Source organism: Hypomesus transpacificus, chromosome 20 (assembly GCF_021917145.1).
Source record: "Hypomesus transpacificus isolate Combined female chromosome 20, fHypTra1, whole genome shotgun sequence".
In the NCBI taxonomy this organism is placed as follows: Eukaryota; Metazoa; Chordata; class Actinopteri; order Osmeriformes; family Osmeridae; genus Hypomesus; species Hypomesus transpacificus.
The window spans coordinates 3,498,419-3,512,624 of record NC_061079.1 but is presented as its reverse complement, the minus strand read 5'-3'; the positions used below and the strand labels follow the sequence as shown (position 1 = coordinate 3,512,624).

The following is a 14,206-nucleotide window of genomic DNA, read 5'->3' as shown; positions in this document are numbered from 1 at the left end:
TGCTATTCTAGTCCCTGTTCCAGTCTTGCTTGAGTCCTTGTCCCAGTCCCAGTACTAGTCACAAATTTAACAGGAAACTCCAGTCTGTGGACTTCCTGTTGCTTCCTCATTGGTTAACCATTCACCTTTACAGCCAGGGTCCAGCAAGGGCAGGAGGGCGTCTCTATCATCCACCAAACATGAACTTGCTGAGGGCCAGGGTGCTGCAATGTCATGAGGAAATCTGGAGGATCATTATCAACAAGACAAAGATTAATTACCTGGAGGAAAGGTGAGGTCTGTCACAAGGGTGAACGCTCTCCGCCCCGACGACTCCTCTCACCTCAGCATACCAGGTTACACACATACGTACATGCACCTACACACATACATACACACGCACATACAAATACACACAGACACCCACACACACACAGACGTGTATGCACATACACTCAATAAGGAAAACATGAACACAATTCTACTTTTACTATTAGCATTTTGCTAGGCTATGCATTCCTCATCAATTTGGATTCAAACTTATTGTAAGCTTGAAATATAGAGATTGGGTCTATGGATCAGATAGCAGAGCCATCACGCCATCCCCTAGACACACACACACACACCACATACCCTCTACACATACTCACACACAGTCAGACTTGTAAGATACAGGCTAATTGACTAGTTATAGCTAGCAATAATGACAGAGCAGCCAGACACAATTGGCCAATCAGTTCAGACTGATAGGACTGCTTTACAGTAATAAACAACCTGTTGTATCATACAATGTCTTCTAACTGAACTACACTCAAATATTTTCTCACCACTTACATGTCTTAATTACAATTTATATGGAAAAATGTTGTTTTGTAAAGTGTATGCAGTACACCAGTATGTCCCAATGTACAGCATTAAAGACAAGCATGCACCCATGGACACCAGTATATACCAGTGTGTACCTGCATGCATCAGCATGTACCTGTAAACCAGTGCACATACACCAGTATGTACCAATATGTGCCAGCATGAGCCAACATATACAGTACCAGTATGTACCAGCACACACCTGTATTCAGTATATCAGTATGTACCAGAATGTATCTGTATATTACCAATATACACCAGTATACCTCAGTGTGTACCAGTGTGTACCTGCATATAGCATATACCAGAACATATTATACTGTTTATACAAATCAAATCAAATCAAATCAAATTTATTTGTATAGCCCTTTTTACACGCAAGCATGTCACAGAGGGCTTCACATGCGCCCATAGAACTGCCCCTCAACCAACCTAAACCCTCAAGGAAGACAAGGAAAAACTCCCAGAAAAACTCCCACCGGGAGAAAAAATGGAAGAAACCTTGGGAGGAGCAATTCAGAGAGGGATCCCCTCCTCCAGAGACGGTTGGTAAGAGAGAGGAGCAGAACACAAGCTAAACATAGTCATACAGTGTCAATGGGTTTTGAAACACCAAAATCCATTGTTCGGCTTTATAGACGTTGGATGGGACCGGGAAACTCGCTGTTGGCCGTCATGGAGACTGGATTCCGGGTGACGACCTGGTTCAGCGTTGGCAGACCGACGACCAAGCAGGTCCTGACAGCTCAAACCCCCCACACCACAGGGAATGTGTGGGGGGGGGACAGAGAGGAGAGCAGGGATTAGAGAATGCCAGGAACAGCTAACAGTTACAGTCAAAATAGAATGAGATCCCCACCGGTCAAGTGTGAACTAGTGCAGCAATTTAACAGAGCAAAAAGGGTATTTGATGCAGCCCCACACACCAAAACAACGACAGCCCCCCTCAGTTGGAACATGAAATCTGTTCCAGGGGAAAGAACTCTAAAGTAGGTTATACTTATACGAATAAGGATGAAAACAGCCAGTCCCCCGTTGTCTCCAACTAGTAATAAAAACTATAACAGTAACAATATACAGCAACGGAACTATAATAATAATAATACTAACAATATACAGTAACAGGTTTACTTTATTTGTAACATCTAGCTGGGCAATGTGAACATAAGCTATAATTAAAATTTAAAAGTTACATGTGATACACACATAGGCAAGCACACATCCCAGGTTTACATAGAAAGTACACACATACTTCCCTTTAACAATCATAGAATTGACTAAACAAAAAAAAAAACCTATATACCAGTATATACCAGTGTTCAACAGCATGTACCAATAAGTACCAATGTGCATCAGTATGTACATGTCATTGTTTACACCATCGCATACCAGTATATACCAGTACACACCACGACATGCCAGTGCAAAAGTATGTGGGATGTGCAGAGTGGAACACCAGTAGTTTCATTAGCAGACAAGGGCCCTTCAGGCTATCAGCTCTTTATAGATGAGCTACTGGTTTGACATGGTTCAACATCAGGATCACTTTACAGCCGCATGTTTATTCAGAATCAATCCGCCCGTAGTGGGGGTATTAGGGGGCAGTTAGACTATTGTAAATGAAAGTTTATGGTAAAACTGGCCCATAAACGTGTGGTTGTATAAGTCGGAGAGAGAGAGCGCAGTAATAGGTTTTTACGAGGTGGAGATATTTACCCGGGTCCCTTTCTGCTTTTATTTACTTTAATTAATTGACTGTTGACTCTGATGATGAAGGCATTTTGATTGGCTGTGGTGGGATTCGGTGATGGAGAGTTGCGGTGTTTCCTGCAGGAGAGGTGCTCAGGAGATCACCTGAGGCCACATCTGCAAGATGCCTGTTTAGGTGCGTTTGTTTGATCAAACATGACAAGCCATACTTTCATAGCTGCGCCACCACTGGCTGTCAGGTCTGGACTGGGACTGGAAAACGGCCCAGGACCTTGAAACGCTGACCGACCCACGACCGTGTATTATTATTATTTATATGTATTTTTTGCATTATACCGCGGCCGTTTGACCCTCCGTTCTGGTAATCTCCAGACTCTAGGACCCTGTTGGCTGTCCTCTCTACTAAGGGCCTCATCGACAGTACGGGACTATAAGAATCCCTTAAGAGTTGTGTGTTTGACACACACGCACTTATAAACATATACATATATATATACATACACATGGGCAACACGCACACAAACATACAAACGCAAACAGACTATCTACAATCCCTGCACTCACGCATACACACACCACCAGCCCACGCACACATGCACACCACCCACACACACGTACACGCATTCCACCCACCCGCCCACACGTACACACACAAACACCCACCCCGCACACACACGCACGTACACGCTATCGAAGCGTCATCCTGCCCTTGCCTGGCATATCTGTGTTTCTGTGGTGACTTGGTTTTATAACATCACCCCCCCCCCCCCCCCCCCAGCCCCAATAAAGTTTACGACCCACAGAGCGCTCGGGACACAACTGCTGTCGTGTCGACGGATTCCTTTCTGTTTGCCTAAACATGAGGCTTAGCTCACTGCTGTCGAAGGCCTAGGTAGGGCTAGCTAGTGTTGCCCTCCCCAGGACAGCAGGTCACTTCCTGTTTCCTGTCCGGCATGGCGGGTCCTCCAGGTTCCAGCTGTCCTCCATTTTCAAAACAGTCCATCCAATTACTGTACTATTGGCCTACATTAGTGCTGTTTTCTTTCTTCTGAAGCCAGAAAGAGGCTAGTATCTGCGACATTTATTCCTTAGTTGAGATTAGTGACATTGTATATATGCTTCTTTTTAATTTGAATTATTATATGCTCTGTAGCACTTTCAGATTGCTGTAATGTAAAGTGCAATACAAATCAAATGTATTATTATTATTATAGGTGATTTTTGAGACAGGCTGCGTGGGAAGGATCCGATGGTTGTTTCCAGTACGGGACTATCATGGATTTCATGTAACAGATAATGTTTTCATTCATCCAAAGCAATGTGCTGGGGGGATTTGAACCTGTGACTTATTGATCTGCAGGCCACTGCTGTAAATGAGCTATACCCATGCCCATTGGGGTGTCGTTGCGTTGTGTTGTTTTCTTGAACTGAAACTCAAGCAATGATAGGCCTCTCCCTCTCTTTCTTCCTCCCTCTCTCGATCCGTCCTCTCTCGCCCTATCTCTTTCAGATATCAGGGGTGTTTGGGGGGAGAAAAGATACAGGCTCAGGGTGTAAAGGTTAGAATCATCGTCATTTATGACTTACTGGATGACCACGCAAGTCGACCAGGAAACTCAACAACCCCCCCCCCCCCACCCTCCCCTTCCCCCCACCCCCACACACTGCATAAAGACGAACTCCCACTACCTTGCCCCTCTTCCTGGTGTCACCCTCTTAGCGGTCCCCCCTGGTCCAATCAGAAAGGACCCACTCCTCTCTGCTGTCCTCCCCCTCCATCCCTGGTGCAACGGCCTAAGAACTCCCCCCCCCACCCCAACCTAGCCTCACCCTACCCCCTCCTCCACCCCTCCACCAGGCAGATGGGTCCTGGTGTGTTTGCCCAGCCTGACCTTTGGACGACACACCCTGCCTCAGCTAGCTCCATTGGCAAATATCTGTGTCTGTGTGTGTGTGCATTCGTGTGTGTCTGTGTGTGTACGCAAGTGTGTGTCTGCATCTGTGTGTCTGTGTGTATGTGCGTATGTGTGTGTGTGTGTCATACAGCAGATAGTGATTCTCTGACTGCGTCTCACTGACGCTGGTCGCTGATAAGACCCGGACAGAGAGGAGGAGGAGGAGATGAAGGAGGAGGACAAGAAGGATGAGAGGGAGAGAAGGAACAGGTGGAGAGAAAGGAGTTGGAGGAAGAGATGTAAGACAGGTAGCTAGATATTGTTTAGTAAGTGTTTCATTGTAGCTCATCTCTTCTTATCCAGCCACTAGGTTTAGCTGTGCAAACATCCTTGTGTGTGTGACGGTGACGGCTGCCTCTATGCTGCCAGTGTCTGTCAGTCTGTGAGGGTGTATGGTGTGTGTATGGTGTGCATGATGTGTGTGTGAGTACATACTGTGTGAGTATGTATGGCATGTATGGTGTGTGTGTGTGTGTGTGTCTGGCATATGTGTACTACACCCTACTTGCCTCTGGGAGAATGTCCCTGTACTAACTGTAAGTCGCTCTGGATAAGAGCGTCTGCTAAATGACTGAATGTAAATGTGTATGATATGTGAGGTGTTTGTGTGGATGGTGTGTGGATGGTATATGTGTATGGTGTGTATGGTGTGGGTGCTGTATGGTGTGAATGGTGGTCTTGTTGAACTACCCTTGTGGGGACCAAATGTCCTCCTAAGTATTAATGCAAATGTAATTTTATGTCCATTTCCCTCATTCATTTCACCAATTAAATAATATGTAGTTCCTTAGCTCTAATGTTGTATTATGAGATAAAGCGTCTCCCTCCAAAATGAACAAGCACATCCATCTTTACAATAAAGCTTTTAATACAAATTACTTTGAAAATATACACATTATTCATATTCATGCGCAAAATCAGAACCATTTACAAGTATTTCCTGTGTGCGGGACTTCAAGTTGGGAGCAGAGCAGGAAGTGACCTCACAGCAGAAACAACAAACCAGCACAGTCCAACAGTCACCGGTTCATAGCAGTCATTTTGAGATCCTGTGCTGCCTTGGTCCTTGGGCGGGATGGATGGCACCAGAACCAGCTCCACATACCTTCCCTCTCTGTGTTCTCTGTCCAAAAATGTTTCATTGTTTTCTACCAAACAGGTACAGGAATCTGTCCTCTTCCCTCTCTGGTGTTCTGTCCTCCAGGGGTGAAGCTGGGTTGAGTTTCTTTGTGTACCGCTGTGTCCATTGGTTTTTCTTGTGGTTCTAATTCTGGTAGCGGAACCATTCACTGGGCCCAGGTTTGGGGATTGAAGGTAAGTAGAAATGCTGATCACAGGGTCAATGAAAGGATTTCTTGGTCCAGGCCCAGGCCCAGGCCTAGTTCTAGATCCAGGTATAGATCTCGGTCCAGACTAGATCTAGGTCTAGGTCCAGGTATAGATTTAGGTTCAGGTATAGATCTAGGTCCAGACTAGGACTATGTCCGGGTCCAGGCCCAGGCCCTCAATACTCCTCCTTGATGGTCATGGGGATTGAGGGAGACACCAGGCCGCTGCTGCTGCTGGTCACCATGGCGGCGTTGGGTGGGAGGCCATTGCCGGGCGGGGTGGGGGTGGTGGTGGAGGCAGCTTGGGGCTGTTGCATCTTCTTCTTGGTTACCTTCCGCTCCTTGGCCCGTCTGTTCTGGAACCAGATCTTCACCTAGAGACGAAGAGGATCATTTAGAGACTGTGTGCATGTCAGAGAGTGAGAGAGAGAGAGAGAGAGAGAGAGAGAGAGAGAGAGAGAGAGAGAGAGAGGGAGTTGTTGTGTTTGTGTGTACACGTGTGTGTGTGTACATGTACATGTGTGTATGTGTATGATGTGTCATAAAGAGAGATCCCTTTGTGCGTGCGTGCATGCAATGTAATGTATGTGTGTGTATGTGCATTCGTACGTGTGTGTGTTCGTGTACCTGTCGTTCCGAAAGGCTGAGAGCTGTGGCCAGCTCAGCCTTCCTCCTGATGGTGATGTATCTGCTGTAGTGGAACTCCTTCTCCAGCTCCAGCCTCTGGTGGTCTGTGTACACCACACGGTACTTGTCCTTGGTCCGCGTCTTCCCGCCTGGAACACAAACAGTCACAATTTGGTCAAGGTAAGGTCAAAATAGGGTCGGGTTAAGGTCATGGACAGCCAGTCACTTATGCTCAAGGCAGGTCAAGTTCTGATGTCTAGAGCCAGTGCTCAAACAGTTAGTCATAGAATGGCTAGGCACGGTTAAGTTGTGGTCAAGTCATGGTAAACCACTGATAATGGCTTTGTCACAAGGTAGTGTTCACATTTGTAGGGTCAAATATCTCAATATGTTTGAAGTTGGCATATAAAATGAATTACTGATTGAAATGTTCTCTGACTCCTGAGGGGTAGTTGATGTGACCTCTTTGTCGTACCAGGTGGGCTTGGTTAGCAGCAATTCTAATGCAATTCTCCTAGTTCACAGGTAGCTAGCAGGCTACATCAATTGCACCTCAGGTCTTGACCAGAGCCTTAAGGAAGGAGACAATCCTAAACACTGCAGTTGAACTCTACTCTGCTGACTGACTGAGTGGTGCTGTTTGACATTCAAATGCAGCGCACAACTGACTAGAAGTAGATTTGCATGAAGTACAGATGGGGTTCCCTGTGTTCGAGAGAACACAGATATCTGTGTTCCAAAGACTTGGCTGGCATGGCTGACCTAAAGACTGACCTAAAGACAGACTGAGAGACGGTCCAAACTGACCTAGAGACTGACCTACAGACAGACCTACAAACAGTCCTAACTGACCTACAGACTGACCTGACTGACCGACCTTCAGATTTACCTATAGACTGTTCTATGGACTGCCTTAACTGACCTACAAACTGTCCTAACTGACCTACAAACTGTCCCAGTAAACCTACAGACTGACCTACACACTGTCCTAACTGACCGATAAACTGTCCTAACCTAATTGACCTACAGACGGTGTAAACGGACCCATACACTGACCTGCAGACTGACCTGCAGACTGACCTACAGCACAATATCTAACACACCCTAGCTTTACAGCTGGCTGACGCCTCTCTCACAACATCTGTGACTCGACAGATAACTGACACAGAGCACCTCGAGACCATGTTCAAATTCAAGCCATCAAACTAACTGTTGCACATCTTTGGAGGACGTTCCACACAGAGAGTGATGGAACCATTCAACGAGGGTCTTCTCGGCGCCCTGTGAGCACCTCAGCACAGCCAGGTCTCTCATTAGGACATTAAACACCATAAACGCTCGGCCAGATAGCAGTGTGAGGATGATTAAGCAGGTGGGCGGAGAGAGAGAGGACATCTGGAGCCTCTTTGGGTCTTCTGCTCCAGCGACTCATCCGTCCTCTCACGAAACCACACAGCAGGCCTCTAATGAACCACCGTAAATCACAGCTCCCTCACTGCTGGCCATGGTCGTGGCATGAGTGTATACACACACACGCACAAACACTCACCCACACACACACACACACAGGCACAAACACTCCCCCACACACGCACACACAGACGCCAGCTCGGCTTCTCCATGTACCACTCCCTACAGGGACCAACCCTTGTTATCCCATCTCTCCCACTACAGTACACACACACAAACACCATTAATGACCGTTCTTCCTTAATGACAAGCGTTTACATAGAATTACACCACTCCTAAAAGACGCCGTCTGTGTGTGTGGCTGTGTGTTGCCTGATAGTCAGGCCATGTTAATGAATAGACTCTACTGATTGGACTGCTGTCAATTATGAATGAAGAGGGAGGAATAAGCTGAAAGAGAGAGAGACAGAGAGAGATAGAGATGGAGGGAGATAGAGATGGAGGGAGGGAGGGAGGGAGGGAGGGAGGGAGGGAGGGAGGGAGGGAGGGAGGGAGGGAGGGAGGGAGGGAGGGAGGGAGGGAGGGAGGGAGGGAGGGAAAGTAATGGAGTTTGAAAGAAAGAGAGAGAGCGGCAAGAGAGATCGAAAGAGAAAGAAAGAGAGACAGTGACAAAGACGGCAGGATGGGCAGGGGGAGGGAGAGAGAGGAGAGCAGGGTTAGCCATGGAGGCTAATGAGAGGCTAATAGCAGGCTGGTCAACACGATTAAGAGTCAAGACTCTCCACAGAAGTTAATATGTAACACACACACACACACGCACACACACCAACACCCCAACCCCCCCAACTCCCCTAACCCTTCTCTGTCTGGGCCAGCTCGATAGCAGCAGGGGAACGGCCTACTTCAGGTCACAAAATGTCTTTTTAACTCCCAGAGGTTGGTTAACCATCCCCTCATTAGCCACTTTATGGCAGACTGCATGTCTATTGGTTACTTTCTCCGGCGTGCTAATCTGAGCTGTCACTGTCAGATAGCCGGGGGTGATTTCTGACAGGACCCAACCCGGGGCTCCAAATATAGAGTTCACTTGCATGTTTGTCAAAGTTGAACTCCTGTACAGATAAGATAATGAACAATCATAATATGTTTGAATCCAACTGTCATTCAACCCAAACACACAGACAGGTAGTGGGTAGCTTGTTGCTCAAGAACAGCAACCATGGCACTCACAGCCTCACAACTCAACACATTCAACATGGAGATTACAGGCCTAGTTATTAGTCATCATTGATTCCATATTAAAATGTATTGATTGTACTGTTTATTCTACTTATTAGACAGTAAATAAACATGGATGGGGCCCTCTGTTTGCACGCAATAGCTTTTAGAGTGTGTGTGTGTGTGTGAGTGTTTGGTGTGTGTGTGTGTGTCCATGCGTTAATGTGTGTATGCTTATGTGTGCATGTGTGTGTTATGATGGTTTTAAATCTTTTCTTAAAACTAATTTATTTATTGTTGCATATGGCCATAGGTAGGTGCAGTGGTAAAATATTTGGGCACTGTCTGTGATTGTGTTTTGTGTCATATTGTGTGTGTTTTAATTATTCGCTATTGTACAGCACTTCGGCTAACAACTGTAATTTGTAATATGCTTTGTCAATTACATTGACTGACTTACTGATTGTTATGTGTATGTGGGGAAGGGTTTGTGTATGTGTCTATAAATGTGTGTGTTTGTTTGTGTGAGCTCCAATACCAGTACTCTACTCAGACGTATCCCACCATTGCATTCCACATCCAATCCTGCTCCCACTCAAAAATCCTGAAAGCACTTGAAGGGCTCGTGGGCGGTTCAATTCATAGGACGCACGGGCCCTAACTTTCTCAGGCAACATCAAAGATATTGACACCCAGGTATTCCCGCCTCAGGATATGTAACAAAGAATGACAACGTGGCCAGCAGCCCTAGCGCCCTATGTCACATTCAACGGGACAAAACCTGCATTTACATGACAACGTCTTCAAACCGCTCCCTCTATTTGATCCTTCGCGACAAGAACGTCTCCAACTTGCAGGCGCACTTCACAGGCTCCGCACGCTATCTCCGCGCTATGAAAATCATTTTTCAGTCTCTAACTAACTTTGAAAATATTTTTTGAGCGAAGAGCAATATAATGTAGCAAACGTGTTTGTAAGTTATTCATGGGTTCATTGTTTGATTGGTGTATAGTCATCTGTGATTTAATACATGACAATCCATCATAATCGATCGAAGAATTCAATCGTTTATGTTGATAAAATAGGCCTGCCGCGTTTGAATACTTATGTGTGTCTTATTGAAAAACAATCTCTGCTCCAAACCAATAAAATCAATGCATCGATGAGCTCTTCTTAGTTCATAAACCTGTGTTAAGATAAAGTTTAAGATAAGCCTAATGCGCCAAATAACAATGACAATATAGGGTTAAGAATATTGCCGGCAATTATGACTAATAATATAGGTGACCTTAAGCGTGTTAAACAGGCCATATTGTCTCCATAAACTCGACGAGATAGACACGCGCATTTATGAGGTGAGATTCACAAGCGCAACCATAACTGTCACTGCGTGGAGTGGTCTGAAAAACTCAATGAGGTGTAGCCTAACTCAGACCGTGACTGAAACTTAGTTTGGGGTGTTTCTTTGTCCAAACAATTAAATGGACTACAACATTAAAAATGAATGAATTCGTTATAATTCATCATCCACTCAAGTTTAACTTATTTTGTAACGAACCTATACACTTACATAAATGTAGCTATAGTAGCCTAAATCCGTGAGTCAGTAAGCATCTGGATATATTACTTTTTGGACACATTGAAAAGAACATAATCCTATTCAGTTGAACCCGGGCACACATTTAGCCATCGTCAGTCATAATCGGTGTCAATTATGTCAATTTACCGGTAGTGGTCGGCGGAGCGCTCCGTCTCATCCAGTCGTATGGATTCCGGCGCTGGGAGTTGGGGGAAAGTTGACCCACGGTGTTGATGGAGGACGGGAGGAGACCCGGCGGCTGGACCGGGGAGAACTCTGGTGGGCTGAAGCCAATGGGCCCGGGGTTTGACGTGGACGGCCCTGTCGCTGCCCCGTAGTGTGACCAATCGTCCCTCGGCGGCGCGTAAACCGGGTTCCAGGCCCCAGTCTGCCCGTGATGGGGGTCATTGTTAATCCCGGGAACGTGGTATCCGGGGAAGTCCGAGTACTGCTGCGGACCTGACACAAAGTTCTGGTGGTTGAGGTTGAGCCCTGTGTGACGCACCGGGTTAGGGTACATGTTGCTGTCCTTATCCAGTAGATATCCCACGTACATCTTTCCAGAGGGAACCTCCTGCGCATAATGCGTCTCCAGATCGGCGCTGCTGTCTACCCTGGCCCGGGTTTCTGCTTAACTAGGCGGCTACCTGTGGGACTCTACCTGCGCTGCTCAACCTGCTGTCCGGTAGACTGGCTGCCAGCTAAGAGAGTTACGCTGACGTACTGGTTTTATTGCTTTCATATCCCTCCCTCCCTCCCTTGCCTCGCCTTATCCCGCGGAGCATTTGCATGGGAGACGGGCCTTGCATTTCAAAGGCGCATGGGGAACTTTATCAAAGGACCCCGCGGCGTTGAGAAGAACGCTACAAATCGCGCAGGAGTAACTAACATCACGTCACGCGGGGACTCTCAACGGGAGAACCTGTCTCGGTATTGTCCGCGCGGGGTCTAGCAAATATGCACGGGCCGGACCTCAATGGCGCCGGGGTCACGGGCTATAGGCACAGAGACCTGTTCCAAACCCAACCTGTTTAGAGACCAAACTAGCAAGTGGTTTTCTTTAAGTTGTTGTATTTGTTTGTGATGTAGAACATTCCCAGCCTTCTCCGAATTGCAACGTTACTTATCAGCCTACATTTGTGCTTAGGCCTTTATGCAAATAAATAGGAATACAAAAATATGTATTATTATTCCCAAATTAAGTCTGTGTGATGATTTTGTGATACAATATTTGAGTTACGGGCCTACCCTTGGTTATAGTCGGTAAATATTTTACATTAATATAGCCTTCGACACGTTTACTTTAGCCTTTCTCTAAATATAAGGATCTGTTTTACTCATACCAACAACGTCAGACATAAATTAAGACCTAAATAAAAAATTCGCTTTTGTTCTGCTTGGCTCTGACAAGACAGCACGGGCTCAGTTTAGGATCCGAACAGACAGAGAGGCTCCACGCGCCTGTTTTCTGGGGCTGAACTTCAAACAGATCACGGGGAGCGATAGGCCGCTCTCCGTCTCGTCTCGAGTCCAAGCACCTCCTCGCACTGTGCCCTGAAAACGGTCAGTCTGGACAGGGAGGGGACCCCGGCGCGAGCCCCGGAGGTGAGCGTCTCTGGGAACCAAGCCTAATTTAAATACAAGTTGCTGACCTCCGCGTGCCCCCGGTTTTACACACGGTCACTCCACTTCCTCCCGACTCATTCAATAGAATAGAAGAAACCTTGAATTAACCGGTGGCTAAAGTCACAGACAAGTTAAATTTAGCCTCTGTTAAAACCGAGTCCTTGAGAGATACAAAATGTGTCCCGGAAGATTCGTTATCAAATAAATATGCCTAATAAGTTAACATTTTGAATTGTAAAAATATTCCACAATTAGGCCTACTTTAGGAACTTAGCAATGATTATATGTGTATTTAGGATAGACTACATTGATGACTGTTTCTCTCGGCGCGCAGTTTAAAGCTTGCTTCCTGAGATTTAGGTAGAATTTTTGTTTTTAGTATTTACTATTTCGTTTTCATTATAATGTAAAATCATTCAATAGATTTGTTATGTAGTCCAATAGACCTTCATATTATTGAAAACATTTTAACTATACTATTTTGAGGTGTGAGTAAATGATCACAACTTGGAAAGATAGACAGCCTATGTATGTATTTATGTTAATGTATTGTGTGTGTGCAAAATGTATCGCACCATATTAGCCTAATAAATGTTGAATGAAGAAAGCATAAACACGACAACATCGATTGTAGCATTATTGATTGATAATTGATTATAATTTGTACTATTTATTGTATTGTGTTGGCATAATAATAATAATAATAATGAATACAATAATATAATTGTTACCCAATATGCTTTGTATTTTTTTAAATTTCTATATTCTTATTCATGATAAATGGGGTCACAGCCTCAAATGGTCATATTCACCTCAAACACCATACTCATGTTGTCAAACTCACAGGTTCAGAATCTATCTGGCAGAAGGAGAGGAGGAGGAGGAGGAAAGGAGAGAAGGGAGAGGTCCATCACTGCTTTGTTTCACCAGGGTCTCTCAGGCACACACACACACACACACACACACACACACACACACACACACACACACACACACACACTCTACCCCCTCCCACACACATACACACACTCTGACCCCTCCATCCCCACCGCCACCACACAGACACTCTCTGCCCCCCCCACACACACACACACTCTGCCCCTCCACCTCACCCCACACACTCTGCACCTCCTCAGTCTGCCAGCCCTGTATATGCCCCCCCCCCACACACACACACACACATTTTAACCAAGACTGCCCCCCCCCCCATTGGACCTGCCTCTCCCTTCCTTTCCCTGCCTCTCCCTTCTTCTCTCTACCTGTCTCTCCCTCACTCACCCCGCCTCTCCACCCCTCTTCCTCTCCCTCCATCCCCCTGCCTCTACCTGCCTCTCCCTTCGACTCCCTCCATCCCCCTGCCTCTCCCTGCCTCTCCCTCAAACAAGTCTCCATGAAGAAGAGAAAGTTTGTGTCCTTTCTCAGTAGGTTCAGGGGGTGAAAAAGACTTGTGGATATGGACAGGAGGAGAACGAGCCAAAGACCAGTTCTGTTCAGACTGAGGAGGGGGGAAGGTTGCGGGGGGGGGGGGGGGGGGGGGGGGGGGGGGGGGTCAGGAAGGTGTGAGGTCACACTTCACAACCAGGTGTGACTTCCTCGACAACAAGGGGTGCCATGGAGACAGTGGGGACAGTAGAAGTGCTGACCAGCTGCAAGAACTCTTTCCCGTATGGGCCTCTAATATGTTGTCACCCCCACACACATGCACACACTCACAGATGCATACACACACACACACACACACACACACACACAGCCGTGCAGACAAGCACTCACATACACAGGGACATGCACTTGCACTTAGTCACACACTGACAAATACGATTTTTGATATTTGTAATGAATACATTACAGAATACATTTTGTCTACGCAATAATAGAAATTAGTTGAATTTAATGATATTAATTTA

General features: G+C 46.2%; 1 protein-coding gene across 1 annotated transcript; it reads right to left on the bottom strand.

The window, feature by feature from the left end:
* Window positions 1-5,403: 5,403 nt before the first annotated feature.
* Window positions 5,404-11,229, bottom strand: cdx1b (caudal type homeobox 1 b). The gene is made up of 3 exons (XM_047043094.1): window positions 10,821-11,229; window positions 6,467-6,615; window positions 5,404-6,213 (listed from the first exon to the last, which is right to left on the bottom strand). Exons 1-3 carry the CDS (start codon window positions 11,227-11,229, stop codon window positions 6,016-6,018), a joined length of 756 nt encoding a protein of 251 aa, XP_046899050.1. The 3' UTR covers window positions 5,404-6,015.
* Between the last annotated feature and the right edge of the window lie 2,977 nt (window positions 11,230-14,206).